The 16,456-nt window shown below is 39.8% G+C and overlaps 1 protein-coding gene across 1 annotated transcript in view; it reads right to left on the bottom strand.

Moving 5' to 3' along the window:
• JAZF1 (JAZF zinc finger 1) overlaps window positions 1-16,456 on the bottom strand; it is a 195,088-nt gene that overhangs the window by 28,461 nt on the left and 150,171 nt on the right. The window contains exon 3 of the mRNA XM_055708803.1: window positions 2,120-2,316. Coding sequence (XP_055564778.1) covers window positions 2,120-2,316 — 197 coding nt within the window. The remainder of the gene's footprint in view (window positions 1-2,119; window positions 2,317-16,456) is intronic.

Raw genomic sequence — 16,456 nt, 5'->3', positions numbered from 1 at the left:
TGGGACCCAAAAGATTAGTGAAGATCCTGCTTTCCACCTCAAACAAAAAAGGCGAAGAGCCATATAGGACAGACACTCTCTGCTGAGGGACACATATACTTGTATGCCATCTCGCTAGCCCGTAACGCATGCTTTCTTTCTGGCATCTAAAGCGGCACCATCTTGGAGTTACACCTTGTGCAGTAACAGTGATGCCAGGCACACTGCTGAAGTTTGGTACCCTAATAAAGTATCAAACATCTGAGATGGGAATTGAGATTTTTTCATTAATAGATTGGGTCAGAGCAATCCCATTTTATTTTTGACAAAGTATAGGTCTACAGGAGGATGAGAATAACGGTTATATTTGGATTATAACAAATATTTAATACCAACCCAGCTGACACCCTTTCAGGCAACTAAGGAGAAACTGCCTCTTTGTTTTCTTAAGTTACCACAACATACATGTTTATCTGTATTCCAAGACAAGTTAACAAGAGTTTGTTTGGAGTACAAATCAAACAGGATCGCAGAGAAGGGATACAGCAATATTCTTCATCCTCACTGGATGCAGTGGAGGGTATGCCTGTAGAGCTTGAGAACGTAGGCACTGCGAGGCCGAAATGCTGTATGATTTACATACTCTAAATTGTTCCCTGAAACAGATCTTGCCTAACTATCCTTGGTTTTATCACCTTGCTAGACAATTGCCATATATACTTGCACTTGAGGGAAAAAGATTTGCATCAGCCAATAACACACACTTGAGCTGCATATCTAAAATGAGTCTGCTGGGCTCCCTCTGAGGCACCGCACTGACAGAAACTCAGCCACCTCATGACTCTTGAGCACCTCATCTATGCAAGTTAGAACCATTGCAGAGGACAAAATCCTATGCCAAGCAACTGGGGAAAATTATGTAGTTATCAGAAAAACCTCAATGCTTCTTTTAGGTTCAGAAAAACTTTTTAAGATGACAAAAATGGAAATTCTGGGCTGAGGCTGCTGAAGTGCAACTGAGTTGATAGTTAAGTAAAAAAAAAAAAAATCTTCAAGAAAGAGTATGTGGTTTTTGCTACCAGGCTATTACAAACCCTGACTTTGGAACAGGGCACCAACGGGGAACTTGGAACAGAGGGTGCAGAAAGTGGAAGCTGGTATTATTTATAACCTGGCAGGCAGGATTCCCAGATACTCAGTTAGCCATAACAAGCTGATTCTCTTAACTACAAGTAAAGTAACATTCTGAGAATTTTGACAAGTTTGAAACATATAAACAATAAAAATAAAAGTATTTCAATAGACAGCTGCTGGCTTTTTTTCTTTAATATTTGATGGAATATGTGTCAAAGAGTATATCGCTAACCAATGTTCCTGACAAATAATGCCAAGTTATACTACTGACCACATCATGAATTAGCCTTCTCAGAAGTTTTACAAAAACAAAAGAAAGCAATAATTCCTTGACATCTATCAGATGTCAAGGAAATGAATCAGTTTGTTTCACATAGGAGGTAATTAAGAAAATCTTCTAAAATTTTCTGAATTACATTGTGATTTTATCGTTTAGCTGTTCTCAGCATGCTTCCCTTTTTCATATCCAGGGACATACTTAACAATCAATTCATTTCAGAACTTCCAGAAAGTGTCAGAAGGACCGCTATGAGTTTTCCATTTAGTCATTAATACTAAAACATTAAATGGCTGTCTGCTTAGTTATCTATGAACTCAATCCCCCACAATAAAAGAGGGGTGGAGAGGAAGATCCCAAACACTCAAACACTTTTACTTGTATCTTAAACGGGCACCATACCATGCGCAGAGCTCTCCTACTGATACATCGGGGGGGGGGGGGGCTTTTGCACATTTGGTATTTCTGGTAAGGTTAGTTTCTTTGTATAATAATTTCAGCTGTGATTTTTAAAGTTAGTGCCTTTCTCTGCTTTAGCAAGGAGTTTGGAAACAAATGCCCAAACACATTTTACAAAGTGCAAACCAAATGCAAATAAAAGAGCCCAAAGCTTTTCTGTTTTATTTTTAGTGGCTCTTCTTCTCAATGCCACAGTATGTCTATTGTTCTCCAAATGCCATGAGCAAAATTGCTAGTTTATTTGAGATAAACCAAACTGTAGGTGCTTACCTGTAGGAGTACTACTGCGAAATGAAGAGGAGGGGGTGATTGGAGGGGTGACTGGAGGAGTAAGGCTTCCACTGCTGTGGCGAGGTGGAGTAGATACATTCCCACGGGACACTGTGCTTGACAAAGTCAAAGAGAGTTTTGGCTGAATCTTTTTCTTCAAAGACTCTTGCTCACGTCGAGCTGCATCAGTCATAAATCTAGAACAAAGACAATTATGAGGATAAGAGGCTTCAAACACTGTTCGCAAGCTTTAGGTGAAGTATTTTTTGCTCTCTGTGACCATACGAAGCTTCAAACTCAGCCACGGCAAGTTCCCCTGCAATGCACAGATTTCAATAATACAAACTTCTCCATCAACAGCTTTATTCCAGTGTTCAAGATATGGGCCATTTGCTTCTGATTTCAGTAGAACTTAAATTAGACATTTGCATCATGTGTAAACTTACAAGTTTTTTAAACTCCAACCAGAGATCAGCATTGCACACAATAATGAAATAACTATACTCAAACCTTTACAGTAACTACATTCAATCCTTCTGTGAAAAACTAGCTAAACCGGATAAAAATGTTACAGGCAAATGTATCGAATCTGAAGGTGAAAGGGATAGTATGAATTACATTGTGTATATACATTACTTCCAACTTAGGATAATCACATGCTTTTAAAAAGATTTTAGTCAGTGTTGCCTGACATAAAAGATGTCTAATTAAACTGCAATTCCTCAAGTTCCCAACTCTTGAAAACCAAATGAGGTCTCTCTGTAGAGCTTTGGCACGTGCTGCTGAAGGCCTAACGCAACTCAACATTCATCTCTGCGGGATGCTGAGAGGGAATTCTACCAGCACAATGCAAGGTGTGCACCAGTAGGGCAGTAATTCTAGCAGTGCAAGTTTTTGCACTGGTTCTCTCACCTGGAATAAAAATAGATTTTTCACTTTTATTCTGATTCCTTCCAAAAAAGAAAACCTGAAGTGAAAAAGACCACTTTTATTCCAAGTGCCTACACAGAGTTATACCAGAACACCTGGTACTGCATTATGCTGACATTCAAAGCATTATTGCTGGCACCTGTATTAACCCTCACTTGAAAGGACTAGCATTCCCCCACAACAGCATCTCTGCGGCTCTGTGCTTAGCGTTCAAGCAATGTTTTAATCCTTTGCCTTTTCCCTCCCCTGCATAAGCAGCCATCCTGAAGGATTCCTAAGAATATAGGCTAAAGTGAATCACCTTGTCCATACAAGTCCTCTGTCCTTCATGCTAAAGTACAAACTACACCTGCCAGTGAATAAAACAATACACACTAGCACGTGATACAGAATAAAAAGTTAAGTTACACCCAGACACAGCTGAGCCCATCAGGGGAGCTGGTGCAACCTCAGTTAAAATGTATTTAAGGAGGGGTAGAAAACGCTGGAGAGAAAGAGGAGGAGGAAACGGAGGAGGAAACAACAGAGGGTAGGAGAGAATAACAAGGTCAGATGAGTAGGAGATGCTGCATGGTGGAGAGCAGGTACACCGCTGGAGGCAACTGCAGCCTGCAGCCCATGGGCGTGCAGAGAGAAACCGCTATAACCTGGCCCCAACCCCTGCAGCACTCGTTGCCTCGCTGAGGGGACTGAGCGTGGGCTGCAGCAGCAGCAGGGGAGGAGAAATGTCTAGAATGAAATAAGCCTGGAAAAGAGGGAGGAAAGGTGGCTTTTTTCACCCTAAGGGTTTTAGGGTTTTAATTTTGTTTCCCAATAACCAATACCCAAATCAGTAATTAAATATTTATGCTAGCTGGCAATAAATTAAGTTAAATTACCTAGGTCGAGTCTGTTTTGCCCATGGCAGTACTTGGTAAGTGATTCCCTTTATTTCAGCCCATGAGTTTTCTTGCTTCTGCTCCTATTTTCTCCCCCATCTTGCTTGGGCCAGGGGTGTAGTAGTGAGTGAACAAGCAACTGTGTGGGTATCTGGCTGCTAGCCAGGGCCAACCCATCACTCTACCAAATTTCTTGTCATGCAGCAACTGTATTTGCTATGCGACTGAACTGCCTGCTGTGTGTCTTCATGTCGCTTATACTATGAGAAAACATGGAAGCAAATCTTGCCACATGTCCAGAATCCAAGAGAGGACTAGGAGATCCACCTTTAGCTCCCGAGGAAGAGCAGCAGACCATGAGGACAGGGAGGCAGACGGAATACTGCCACACCAATCATCTGGCCTGCAGTTTATATCCTCACCTTATATATGAAGGACCAGGCCACTGGCTGGCTGGACAAACTGGTTCTGTAGACCACCCCACCCCAGCAACTGCACTGAACATGACCACCAGGTCACATTGGGTCTCACAGCAATATATAATATCTGTCACAGCATCCGCAACATGGTGCTGTAAAGTCCAGTTTCTTTTCTGGGCCCCGACCAACATTTTAAATAATATGAATCACTATTTTTGTTTACGTTTCATAGAAACCTGACATTTTGTGACTGCTCACAACATGTGCTGTTTGGGTAGAAGCTGGGTAGATTCAAATGGCTGTTGAGTCCAAACCTGACTGCGCTTATGGAGAGACCTCTGAGAAAAAACAGCTCTTGTGGAACAGTAGGGGTGCATAGGGAAAAGAGAAAGAAAAAACTGGGGCTTTAGGCAGCTATGCCAAACACAAAAAATCCCTTTGGCTTAGATATCAAAAAACCAGCTCTTTTTCAAGACAGGTTTGTGTACTTTAACACAGGGTCAAAAACCTGTGGCATAAAATTTTAAGTACCATTAGAGCTATAAAGATGCATCCTGTTCATCCATACCACGAAGGCATTAATAAGTGGATCTTTGCCATGATACATAACATCAACACACAATCTGCAGGCATTAATAAACAGGTATATGACATGACAGCTTATCTTCTTTGAACAGAGACCATACATCATGTCAAATCCGGATATGGCATTTTTATGAAGTTAATATTTAAAAAGCAGATATCCATAGTAACAGTTCTGTTTTAAATTTCTCTTTTCTAAACAAGTGTGCAGATATTACTGACAAAACAGTCCCCAAACAGAAGTCTAAATTTCACTCAAGAAGAAAAGTAGTAAAAAGATCTTAATAAAATGGGCATTCAGTACACATTTGCTTTCCTTTAACTAGGAAACGTCTAATTCCCTGTTATTGGAATTTGTACTACGCTGTATGCTTGCTTCTGTATGGGAAGCCTTATTCCTTAAGAAAATGTTATGGCAGCATTATAAATCCTTGAAAACTTGGAAGATAACCTCAACTGTGAGATATTAAAAGCAGCAGCATGAACACTGCTATTTAATAAGCTGAGCCACAAATAACAATGTTAAAATAATATTGAGGTATAACCAGTCTGGTTGAAGCCCATAAAAATTAGCAGAATTTGAAGTTATAGCTGAAACTTCTCCCTGTCCTTTTAACTCATTCCCTTTTGGGCTAAGCACGATGGATAATATTCCAAAACATCATTTGTTGTCTACACAGCGAACCTGAGAGAAATAGAAGGCAGTCTGTTGAGAAGTTCAGTTCCTGATACCTCAAGTATGGAATTTTCAGATCCAAATACTCCCCAAAATAAGTTTGCTGAGACACTGGCAGTGATATGGTTTTGAAATGAAAACTTGTCTAAATCGATTAAAGTAAAACATTTTTCGGTATTTTAATTGAGATACAGTATTATACTTGTACCTAACTATGTGGTGTTCTTCAAAGCTTACAATATAAGCATCTTAATGATGGGTATAGAATGACATTTCCAACAAAGGCTTTAATTTTCATGTTGAAAGTACATTATGGTTGCAACATCAAGTGCTCAGAAATGAAACATGCTGGAATTAAGGTTGAATACTGGTCTCTAAATTACATGATTGCATACAATTTTCCCTGCCTCATTTAAATGCACAAGATGTGTGGGAAAGAGAAAATGAACTGTAACCAACAAAGGCTGCTGTAAGGCCACTTAGGTTAAACCCCATCCCCTTGCTTAATAGTCTCTCTCACCGTCTTCACATCCATCTCCTTGCTGAGCAAATCTACCTCTGCTATTTTCAGCCCTTAACTGCATAACTCTGCCCCTCCAGTCCCACCACTACACAATTTTTGTTGTCTTCCCTGTTGCATGGGATGGTGTTTACACTTCATAAGCCTCTCTCTCCAAATCCAATATACCACATCGGTGCAGTGAAGCAAGAATAATTCAGTTCCCAGTCATTCATTGATCCTGTTTTGAAAAGCATGAGGTTTGTGTGCTTTGCTGCAGATGGTTCATAACATCAGGGAGGAGCCCACTCCTTAGAAAAAAACCTCTTCTACTCCCATTTTTTCTTTCCTTGCTCTTTCATCCTCCTAGTAATTCATGTCCCTAAGTGCAATGATTTCTGAATCAAGTGCTTGCAGCAACTTTAATAAACATGAGCAAAATATAGTATTTCCCCTTCCTCTCATTCCCTGGAATGGGTCAAGTATTCTTATTGAAACTTTCCCAAGAAATTCACCCTGAAGGAGACGCCCAGCATGGAAAATTTCAGCCCAAACAGCTGAATGTTGGCAACATAATAAGCAACTGAAACAGTCTTAAAATGGAAAGTGTTGCACAACCTTCCATATAGATGGCAATATAACACAAACAGCATCAGCTGTTGTTACCAGCGTACAGTCACAAAAAAGCAGTGGTGATGTTCAGATTAAAAAAAAGCCTTTTCAAATCAAACCTTTGCAATGTTTCTAAGACTTGTCACACCCAAAAGCTTTGGAATCAAGAATCAACAGAAGCAGAACACACTCTCCCTGAAATTTCCTTGAGCTATTACCATGCACTGTTTCAGGATGATGCCCTAGTGTGACTCATGCGGTGATGTCAGAGTTAGCATATGATAAAACTCTTACCACACACAATTCTAAGACACTTTAAGAGCTCTGGACTCAAACAGCCAAATTGAAGGTAAAGGTAGTTACAAAAATGAGTTGTAAATAAACTGAAAAATTTTACTTGAGGTCTTACTTGAAAAGGAAAAATAAAAACCAACCCAGCTGACCTTCAGAATGTATCTTCTTAATGATGATCATCAGCGTATGAGGCACCCTTTCCTCCTCTTTCCTGTTACAGCTTGCTGATGCAGCAAGTTAACCCTGCTTGGACCAGGTGTGTTTCCATGTCCACAAACATTGACACTGACAGTGAAGACGGTGCATCACAGCTATCTTGTTGGATCTGAATATTAATTTGCTACATCTGGTTTCTTCATGTTCTAGTCTCTAAAACATTGCAACATCGCATCTGTTGGCATATCACAAATCTATCATTCTCCAGTTACTGCATATGCATCTAAGAGAGGAAAGGGGGATTATTCTGAGTTTGCAAAAGAAGATGATCACACTATAGAGATATTCAAGCTCAGGATTGCTCCACACCACTGCCCAGCCTAAAAAACCACCAGCCACAAGCCTAAAAAAAAATGACAGTGCTACCTAGCTAACATATATAACCTGTCCTGTGATTCACCATTGACAAGTAGTACTAAGCCACAACAGGAAAAAGTAGCAGAACAGAATTAATTTTGAGTTTTTCTTATTATCACACAGATCATTATGGAAAAACATTGATAGTAACATTGTTGTATGCTCATGTTTGCCCAGTTTGGCTAGACTGTACTGGGAAAAGCCCGTCACCTTTACCAGAACATGAGAAATCATGTCTTTGAGCTTCCACCACTTGTATTTCAACAGCCTGGTCCTTAACCTAACACTTGGTTAACTTCAAGATTGATTGGAAGGAGGAGAAAAAAAAAATATCCATGGTGCAGATCTGTGCCACCTTCTGATTGCATTATGTTCAGATCAAAAGTGATCAAACTTACTTGACAGATGGGGCACACACTAGCTTAACTACACACTACATATTTTACATAAATAAGCGAAAGACATTAATTCTGCTACTTTTCACACAGGTGTTGGTTATATCTGCTTTTCCCCTCAACCTTTTCCCACTTTTGTCTAAAGATGTTTATACAGTTCTTTGTCAGTGCTGTACCAAGAGAAATAAGGAGGTGGAGATGGTAAGTTTAGCTCCCAGCCCTCCTCATCACATTAGCAGTGTTTAGGAAAAAAAGAGGCTAGGATGCAAAGCACCTCTAGCTGTACAGCATTTTACAACTTCAGGAGACCTCTGCTTTGAAGAGGGATCAGGAGTATGCACTTCTCAAGGAAGGAACCCATTTCAGTAGGGTGGGACTCTGTGGACCCTAAAATACACTAGCGAACCCCAAAATACACTAGTGAACCCCTTATTCAGGCACACCTTATGCTGCCCTTAGAAGCAAAGACAAAGCAAGATAGTCCAGTTTAGCTAATGCTGGGAAGAGACAACTGTTAAGTTGAAGGAGAAATCTTGTGAAATCTAAATAGCAAGGTTCAGCAGTAGGCTGTCTTGTCTCCTGGGAAGGATGAAAGGCTTTTCTCGGCTGAACTTCACAAAACTGGGCCCAAGCAAGGATGATGTACTCAGTAAAGCCTTGCCACACTATTTATGTGCTAATGAGGAAAGAAATACGTGAGCAAGTTTCATGCCATCCATTAACTCAAATTATTTGATGAACACCCTTGAGCACTTTCACATACCATTCTTTGTAGTGTGAGGGAAACAAGTATTCTGCATCTCTGCACAAACCTCTCTTGCTTCACAAAGGCTAGCAACCATTTTTTTCTTTAGAGATCTTCCACTATATTTTTAGCAAAACCCTAAAAAGAAATGTCAGTGTGAAAAAGCCCCATTAAGATGCATGCATAATCATACACATGCCTCTACACTATTTAAATTATGAACTATTTGCATAGTACTAAAGCATACTATTTATACAAAACTCCCTTTTTACTGGTTTCTTTATTTCACAAAAAGCATAAAAAAATGAGGACGAAACAGCACAAAATAATAACCACCTTTGAATTATTCCTCCAAACCTGTATTACATTTCACAACAGGCACTGACCAGATCAAAGAAATCATTACAGGGCATTTCTGAACTTCTGGAAAGAACTCTCCCTGCCCAATATTATTCCAGAAATACCACGCATCTAAGTTGGATTTCAATACGCACATTCATCTGAGATCAGGTCTTACAAAGGAATTCAGTGTTGGTTTTCAGTACCAGTTGTACTTGGATACTGAAAGCTATCCTTATGTATAATATATCCATATTATGAACCATAAATATTCAATAAGGAATATTTATGAGAAACCCATAAGTATCTTAGGGAGGTGGGACAGAATCAGATTTCTTTTTTAGTCTTCCGGATAATTTATTGCTGGCACAATTCCTTTATTTCCATTATTCAACCTGTTCCCTCAAGATGTAAATATTACTCGCCACAAAATCAGCTATAGTGTAATACACATTTTTCTGCACGTGTGCGTCTTCAGCAGATGCAGTAGAGATTATTAGTATGTACATGTACCTTAAAAAAAAAAAAAAGTTAAAAGCAGACCTCACTTTGCATTTCTGCTTCATCACTGAAGACTCAAACACAACATGCAGTCATACTCATATTGCTGTCAGTAGATTCAAGGCTGCAACCTTAGGAAATCTGTTCAATATGAGGAAGAGTTCAGTGGGTTTGCTTTAATTGCCTGCTGTTCACACATTCTTAAAAGATACAGTAAGACACAATAAAATACCCACCAAGTAGATAATTTGTTCTTCTAGCACGGAAAATTGATTCAGAAGATTCAGTAATTTCATATTTAAACATATGTAAGGGGAGCTAATGGACGGTGATACGCCAAACAATCTTATTATCACTCAAACAATAAAAATAAAGCAGCAATTACCTCACCATCCCAAACTATATAGTTATAGTTGCCCACAGTAAAACACGCGTGTTTGTTCACTGTTGATCAATACAAGCAGTGTTAAAAGTACTGGAAGGGGATTTAGCGTCTCTCCTGATTTCATGCATATACAGGGAAAAACATCAGTGTGAACTACATTTCATATTTAGGTTAACATAAATCCCAAACACTGGACCATAAGCCCACCCTTCCAATTTCATATCTATGTATTATATTATATATATATTTTTATTTTAATATTTTCTGTTTGGGAAAGTTCTTCTTATTCTTTCTGGGTTTTTTTTCGCTCTTTTTTTTTTGTTAGCACCATGTTTACATTTATTGTGCTACATCAACTTTTCATGGAGCACCAAAGTAATCTTTAATCTAAAATTAAAATGAAAAAATATTATATCAGTGCTCTATGTTGTCCACCCCGCCCCCACCCCCCCCAAGAAAAGAAAAAAAAGCAAGCTGCTTACTTAGAAATGAATGTTCCGAACCTTCCAAAGAAAGAACTTTATTTTTTTAGGGTTTTGTTTGTTTCTTTGTTTTTTAAACAACATGGTATTTTGGCCTTTTCTTTCTTGAATTTGCAGCAAATGCAAAATCCAGGACTGGTGCTTTTTTTGTGTTTTGTTTTTTTCCTTCTTTTTAAATTACCAGACAAAAAATGCACATGGGATAGATAACATTAGAAGAGTAATGTAATCAGGACGGATGCAGTCTCATTTTCAGCATTTCATTTGTAATGCAAATGTATTACTTATACCTGAGACTGATGATGGGGACTCGAGGAGAAGCTCACATTGTCTTTCTGCCATTGTTAAAATAAACAAATGACATTAAAAGGAACAAAAGTAGAGCTCACTGAAATCAACTTAAAGCAACAGTAATTTCCAAAACATTAGAAACATACTGGTAGTTCTCTTCCTTTCCCCTCCCACTCCTTCCCCACTTTTTTCCACCCTATTCTGAAGTAAGTTTCTGAGTGAGTTTCAGAAAGGAGCTGTAACTTATCTGCAACTTCAAAACTATGTAATTTCCATGGAGTGAGAAGCAATAGTTAAGCAAAAGAAATACTTCAAGGAGGTAATTAGCAGGAAGGCAACTACTGTTTGGTATGATATTGTTACCTCTGTTACAAAAAAAATAAAGAGTTTAAAAAGTTGTGATAATTCTCTCTCAAGCACATCTGATCAAGGTGCTCACTACACTGTGCTCTGCCTCAACATCAACTTATTTCTTACATCTTTAGTGTATTGTAGGAATTGTCATTTCAGAAATCATCCTCCCTGCATTTACTAACAGGCTTATTAGGACATTCATCAGCCTTGCCTTTGCTTACGGCCATTAACGAACAAACCAGTCATCGCCTGCTGCTAACAACAGATATTTTATGGATTATTGCTTAATTAATTGTTGAATATAACTTCATGAATCGTTACATTTCAGTTCATACCCTTGTTAATATACAAGAACAATGTAATGTCACACAGCCAGCAGACATTAATAACATGAAATACAAAAGCGTATCTGCACATTTAAATTAAAAAAAAACCTGCACACTGACGGTTTTTAAATTTGCATCACATATCCAAAACCCCCAAAATAATTTCCTTAGTATCAAGTTACTATAATGACTAAAGATGGTCTCGGATGAAAGAATACTGGTGGTATCTTTTCAGAAATACTCTAACTTAACCTATCAGTTATTCAATTTCTAGATTCTAAATATTGTAATTTTGTATTTTAGGACTTATTAGACTACTTTATGCTTTCATATGAATGAAGTGCAAAATTCTTGAAGGCAGAGTAAAAAATTGACTTTTATTTTAGTGCAAGGAAAGTGCAGGGGAGTTAAATTGTATTTGCTTTTTTATTTGTAGAACTTGTAAACTTTAATAAATTTTCAGTCTCCTTGGAGAAGATGGAATTAAGCTGCTCATAGAATAAAAATAAGGGGTCTGTATCTCCTAAGTTTGACTTGAATCTCAAAATAGCTCTCATGTGGGACTAAGTAGTGTACCAGCCCTGCTCTGGCTCTCTGCACAAGCTTCAGTATTGTCAAATTGCCTAGTTTCAGTAGGACATTTTACTTTCAGATGTGCTTAACCTAAAATATCGTATTTTTTTCCATTACTGGTCCACCCTCTTTCCTTCTTGAAGAGCTTATTATAACTGTTTATGCAAAAACAATTTCTTTCGGTCAGCCCTACATAGAAATAGATCTGTGTACGCATGACACGCACTTTACTGTTGGACTTGGTTTTGCTTTATCGATGCCCCACGGACTCTTAGCTTTAAGAAGCAGGGAGCTAAAACGTCTGATATTTTATTCCTGTAAATGTTCCATTTAAGCCTGAGTATTCTTTTGTCATTTCATACAGAGTTCTGAGAATTCAAGTTGACACCCAAAGACAGATTAATCAAGCACGAATTTAAAAATAGCTATCACAAAGCATTGCTTATTAGCTATAAGGATGTCTAATACCAATCTGCATAAACGAGCCAATCTGCTATTTTACGCAGTAGTAGTCAAACACACTGAACACCACATTTTTCATTCTTTAAGAAATATATCACATACTATCTGCAGTGGCTCCTCCAGCAGCATCAATACATTAAGCAATCCAGAATACTCATTCAACAAAAATATAGTAAAAAGAAACTGTGGTAATAAGTTGCATAATAAATTAATTCTTAAAACCTATAACGCCAATTTTCTTTTAAATACAAAGACACCAAAGTCACTTACAATGCATTCACTGTTTGATCTTATTTTTAAAGAAATGCTAAATCTGTTTGGGAGAACACCAATACAGAATATGATCCTCTATTGAGAAAGAACATTCAGCTCAAAAGATGCTCTCCCGAGCTTAAAACGTAAGTGAAAATTTAGATGGAGAAATATTTTTCAAAACCAATTTATAAATCTGTATTCAGAGGACTGGGTGGGGTAAAACTTGAAATGGAAAATTGCAGCAATCTTAACATTAGGAATGTGAAATGTCTGGTCTTAATAAACCAAATTTTCAGGCATCGTGAGTTGTTTGGAAGGACGATAGCAACTTAGAAACAACCCAGAGTCCCACTAAAATGGCGAAGTGAACATTCCCAATCCTTGAGACTCTGCTGCAATGAATCACGTAAAATAGCTGATACAAAAGACTCCTCCTAAAAGGCAAGAAAGTTCAGGTGAAGGTAGACAAGGGAAAGTGGAGAAGGAAGAAGCTAACCATCACATATATTTTTTGCTCTTTCATACAAAGGAAGAGCAAACTCTTGTTTCTGTAATTACGTGTTATTTTAAAAATGTACGTTTCTACACTTTAGGCTGATTTGCCTGGAGGAAGAAATGACTGACAAAGTTAAGAGTTCATTATGCAATCGCCACGTTAGTGGTGGTGGGAGAGTACCTAAGAATCAAGAATAATTCCTGAGGTGCCACTATTCATCTGCGAGGTATAAAAGCAGAACACTGATTTGCATGTTGAAACTCTGTCCTTGTTAGTCTCAGGGTATGCAATTGTACCAGACCCAGGCACGTATGTGAGGGCAGTGAATCCCCCAGTTTCGCTCAGGCTAACAGAAACCATTGCCTCACGTCCCTTGCCGGCAGCCACCCTCCCACCTCCAGCTCCGAGTGATCTGATGAAACCAGCGAAACCCTGCTAGGATGTGGAAGAAAAGGACTGACATCTGAATAACTAACAATGCGCTGCCTCTCAGGCAGACAGCAGGGAAGTTCCTTCAGCGCTGTTTGATCTGCTTTGCCGGCATTATTGCAGAAAGCCGGTTTTTCATTAGGTAAGAAAAAAAAAGCCCAACAACCAAAAGTTGCGATGCAGCCTGCTAAGTGAGATTACAAATGCACCGTAACACAATGATTGAAGAGAAATTAGATGGTGTAATACAGAAAGGCCTAAGACTTGCAAGTGGAAAAAAGTATAAATGACTATTTTAATTAATTTCCTAATGTAAAACACAGCTGTAGTAATGTTGGCAAATATCACCTGCCTGTTTTAAGTTTGTTAAATGAAATCATGCTCTTTAATTGGGTCTTAATGTACAAAAGTATGTTTTATTTACTTTTTATTACAATATCAGTATTTTAACTTTCAGTTTGTTTGTGCAAAAGCTTTATAAATTACTTGAATCACTTAAATCTGAATACTATAATCTGCAGTTACAATGTACCAGTTTGAATTTCAACAATTAAATGCCTTTTTTGTGGACTCCCGCTGCTATGTGAACTAGCTGTAGGCTATTAAAATAATGAGTCCGGACTGAGTCATCTGATCTTAGCCTTGGTGCAAAGCCTGAGGAAAAGGACTTAGCCCACAATTCCTAGTCTGTTTACCAGACTAAGACCAGACTGTTGGAAGCATTAGCCCCACGGCTCCCTTCCCCCCTCCCGCCGCCGCCTGCGCTTTGCCGGGGGAAACGCGGTGTCACAGAGCCCTCTGCAGGCGGGCGGCGCACGGCCCGCCCCGCCGCCGGCTGGCCCACCTCGCCTCACTCACCGCCCCGTCGCCGGCCCGCCTCACTCACCGCTCCACCTCGCCTTACCGGCCCGCCTCACTCACCGCTCCACCTCGCCTTACCGGCCCGCCTCACTCACCGCTCCACCTCGCCTTACCACCCCGCCTCACCCACCACCCCATCGCCAGCCCGCCTCGCCACCCCGCCTTGCCTCACCACCAGCCGGCCCACCTCACCGCTGGCTGGCCCGCCTCGCCTCACCGCCCTGCCCGGGTCACTGCCCCGCCGCCGGCCTGCCTTACCTTGCTTTGCCTCCCCACCAGCCCGCCTCCCCAAAACAAGCCTGCTTACTCGCCCTGCGTGAGCAGTCTCCTCTTCCAGAAGGGTCCGGAGAGAGCTGTTGGCAAAGAGGAAAGCACTCCTCCTGGGAAGGCGGAAAGTCCGCCTCAACAGCACCTGCGTATTTGCAGTGCCCCAAAGATCTCGGTTTTTCAAAGCGTGGGTTTATGAAGCCAGGTGACACAAGGAAAGGAGACTTGGTGGCCTAGGAGATCCCCAACAGGCCCCTCGTGCCGTGGCACCAAACCACGATCAGCTTGCACAACTCAAAAATATCACAGTAGATTTGGACACCCCCAAGAATGCTTTAGATAATTTGGCCTTGCACAGCTCCGTCAATGTGGAGCTCTGTGTCAGTAACGGTAACGCAGAACAAGGCCTAGAATCTTCACCTACTTCACCTTCAGAAACAACACCGGCAGCAACTGTCACAAAGGGAACGGCAAAACCATCCAACCTCCCACGTCCTTTAGGGGAACCCAAAAGCACAGGCATTCACATTCTGTTTTCAACACCACAAAGTATGTCTTCTTATGACATCAGCGTATAATATCCATACACACGGCACACACACATGGTGCTACCTAAAGCAGTACCGATCTAGGATCAAACTCCGGCTGGTATCCAGGGGCTGTTACATTCTATATTATTTTTAAGTTGGCTTGTGTGCCAAGATGTGTAATTTATCTACTTCCTTGCTCTTTCCACAGTTTTTGATGCTGTACAAATACATAAAGGGAAAATAATTAAACTGAGAGCCTTCTTTAATGAATCTCCTCAGCTTTTTTGGTAGATTTACCATCAAAATTTGCAGAGCTCTTAATCGTGCAGCACATACTTAACAGGATTCAGTGCGCACAACAGAATTATCAATTTGTGTGATTCCTGATGGTTCTTAAAGGTAAGCCCCGATGAAAAAAAATCTGGTTTGAGAAGAGGACCACAGCATTTATATAAAGAAGGGAAACGTTCTAACCTACATAGGTTTAGAGTTTTTTTTTTTAATGTGGTTTAAACTCTAGAGAAGTTTGCAAATACACTTCGAGAACATCTTAAAAGCTCACAAACCAGAAAGTAAGAAAAGAGAAACCTAATTATTATTCAAATTTTGACATACTGTAAGGAATTGTGATCAGGTCTGACATAATTGTTGAATTTCTGAGGTTGTCAGTAATGAGACATGATACCATGCATGCAAAATATTCCCCTGCATCCCCTTTTCTTTCCAGAGAGGCTGGCAAATGGGGAATGTGGCAGAGAAAACACAGAAACAGCCTCAAACACTGCTACCACTACCTCCAGTGCCTAAGCTGTCGTGCCACAGTATCCTGCAATGCATATTCAAATTCCTGTTTTATTTCAGCTACCTGCAAAAAGTTAGTCTAATAAAAGGCTTTAAATGCAAATTTGTGCTCATCCAATGTAGATCTTAAACCACACCAACAACTTCTGTGCAAACATTACCCATGTTTAATATCTGACTTGACCAGCTACAGAGATTTGAAACCTCTGACCCTCTCAGCTAGCACAGTGGTTCCCACAAGCATATGCTTAGTGGTTCCTTGATGGTCTACAAAATTATATGAAACAGCAGTTCATTAGAAGCTAGAGGGTAAAATTTGGTGCGTTACAGTCTTAGTAAGTACTGAGGGTTGACTCTGGTCTGCTGAACTGCTGCGCTGGAG

The sequence above is a fragment of the Falco cherrug genome, chromosome 4 (assembly GCF_023634085.1).
Source record: "Falco cherrug isolate bFalChe1 chromosome 4, bFalChe1.pri, whole genome shotgun sequence".
Lineage (NCBI taxonomy): Eukaryota > Metazoa > Chordata > Aves > Falconiformes > Falconidae > Falco > Falco cherrug.
The sequence above is the reverse complement of the archived record's forward strand: the minus strand, read 5'-3'. Positions and strand labels throughout refer to the sequence as shown.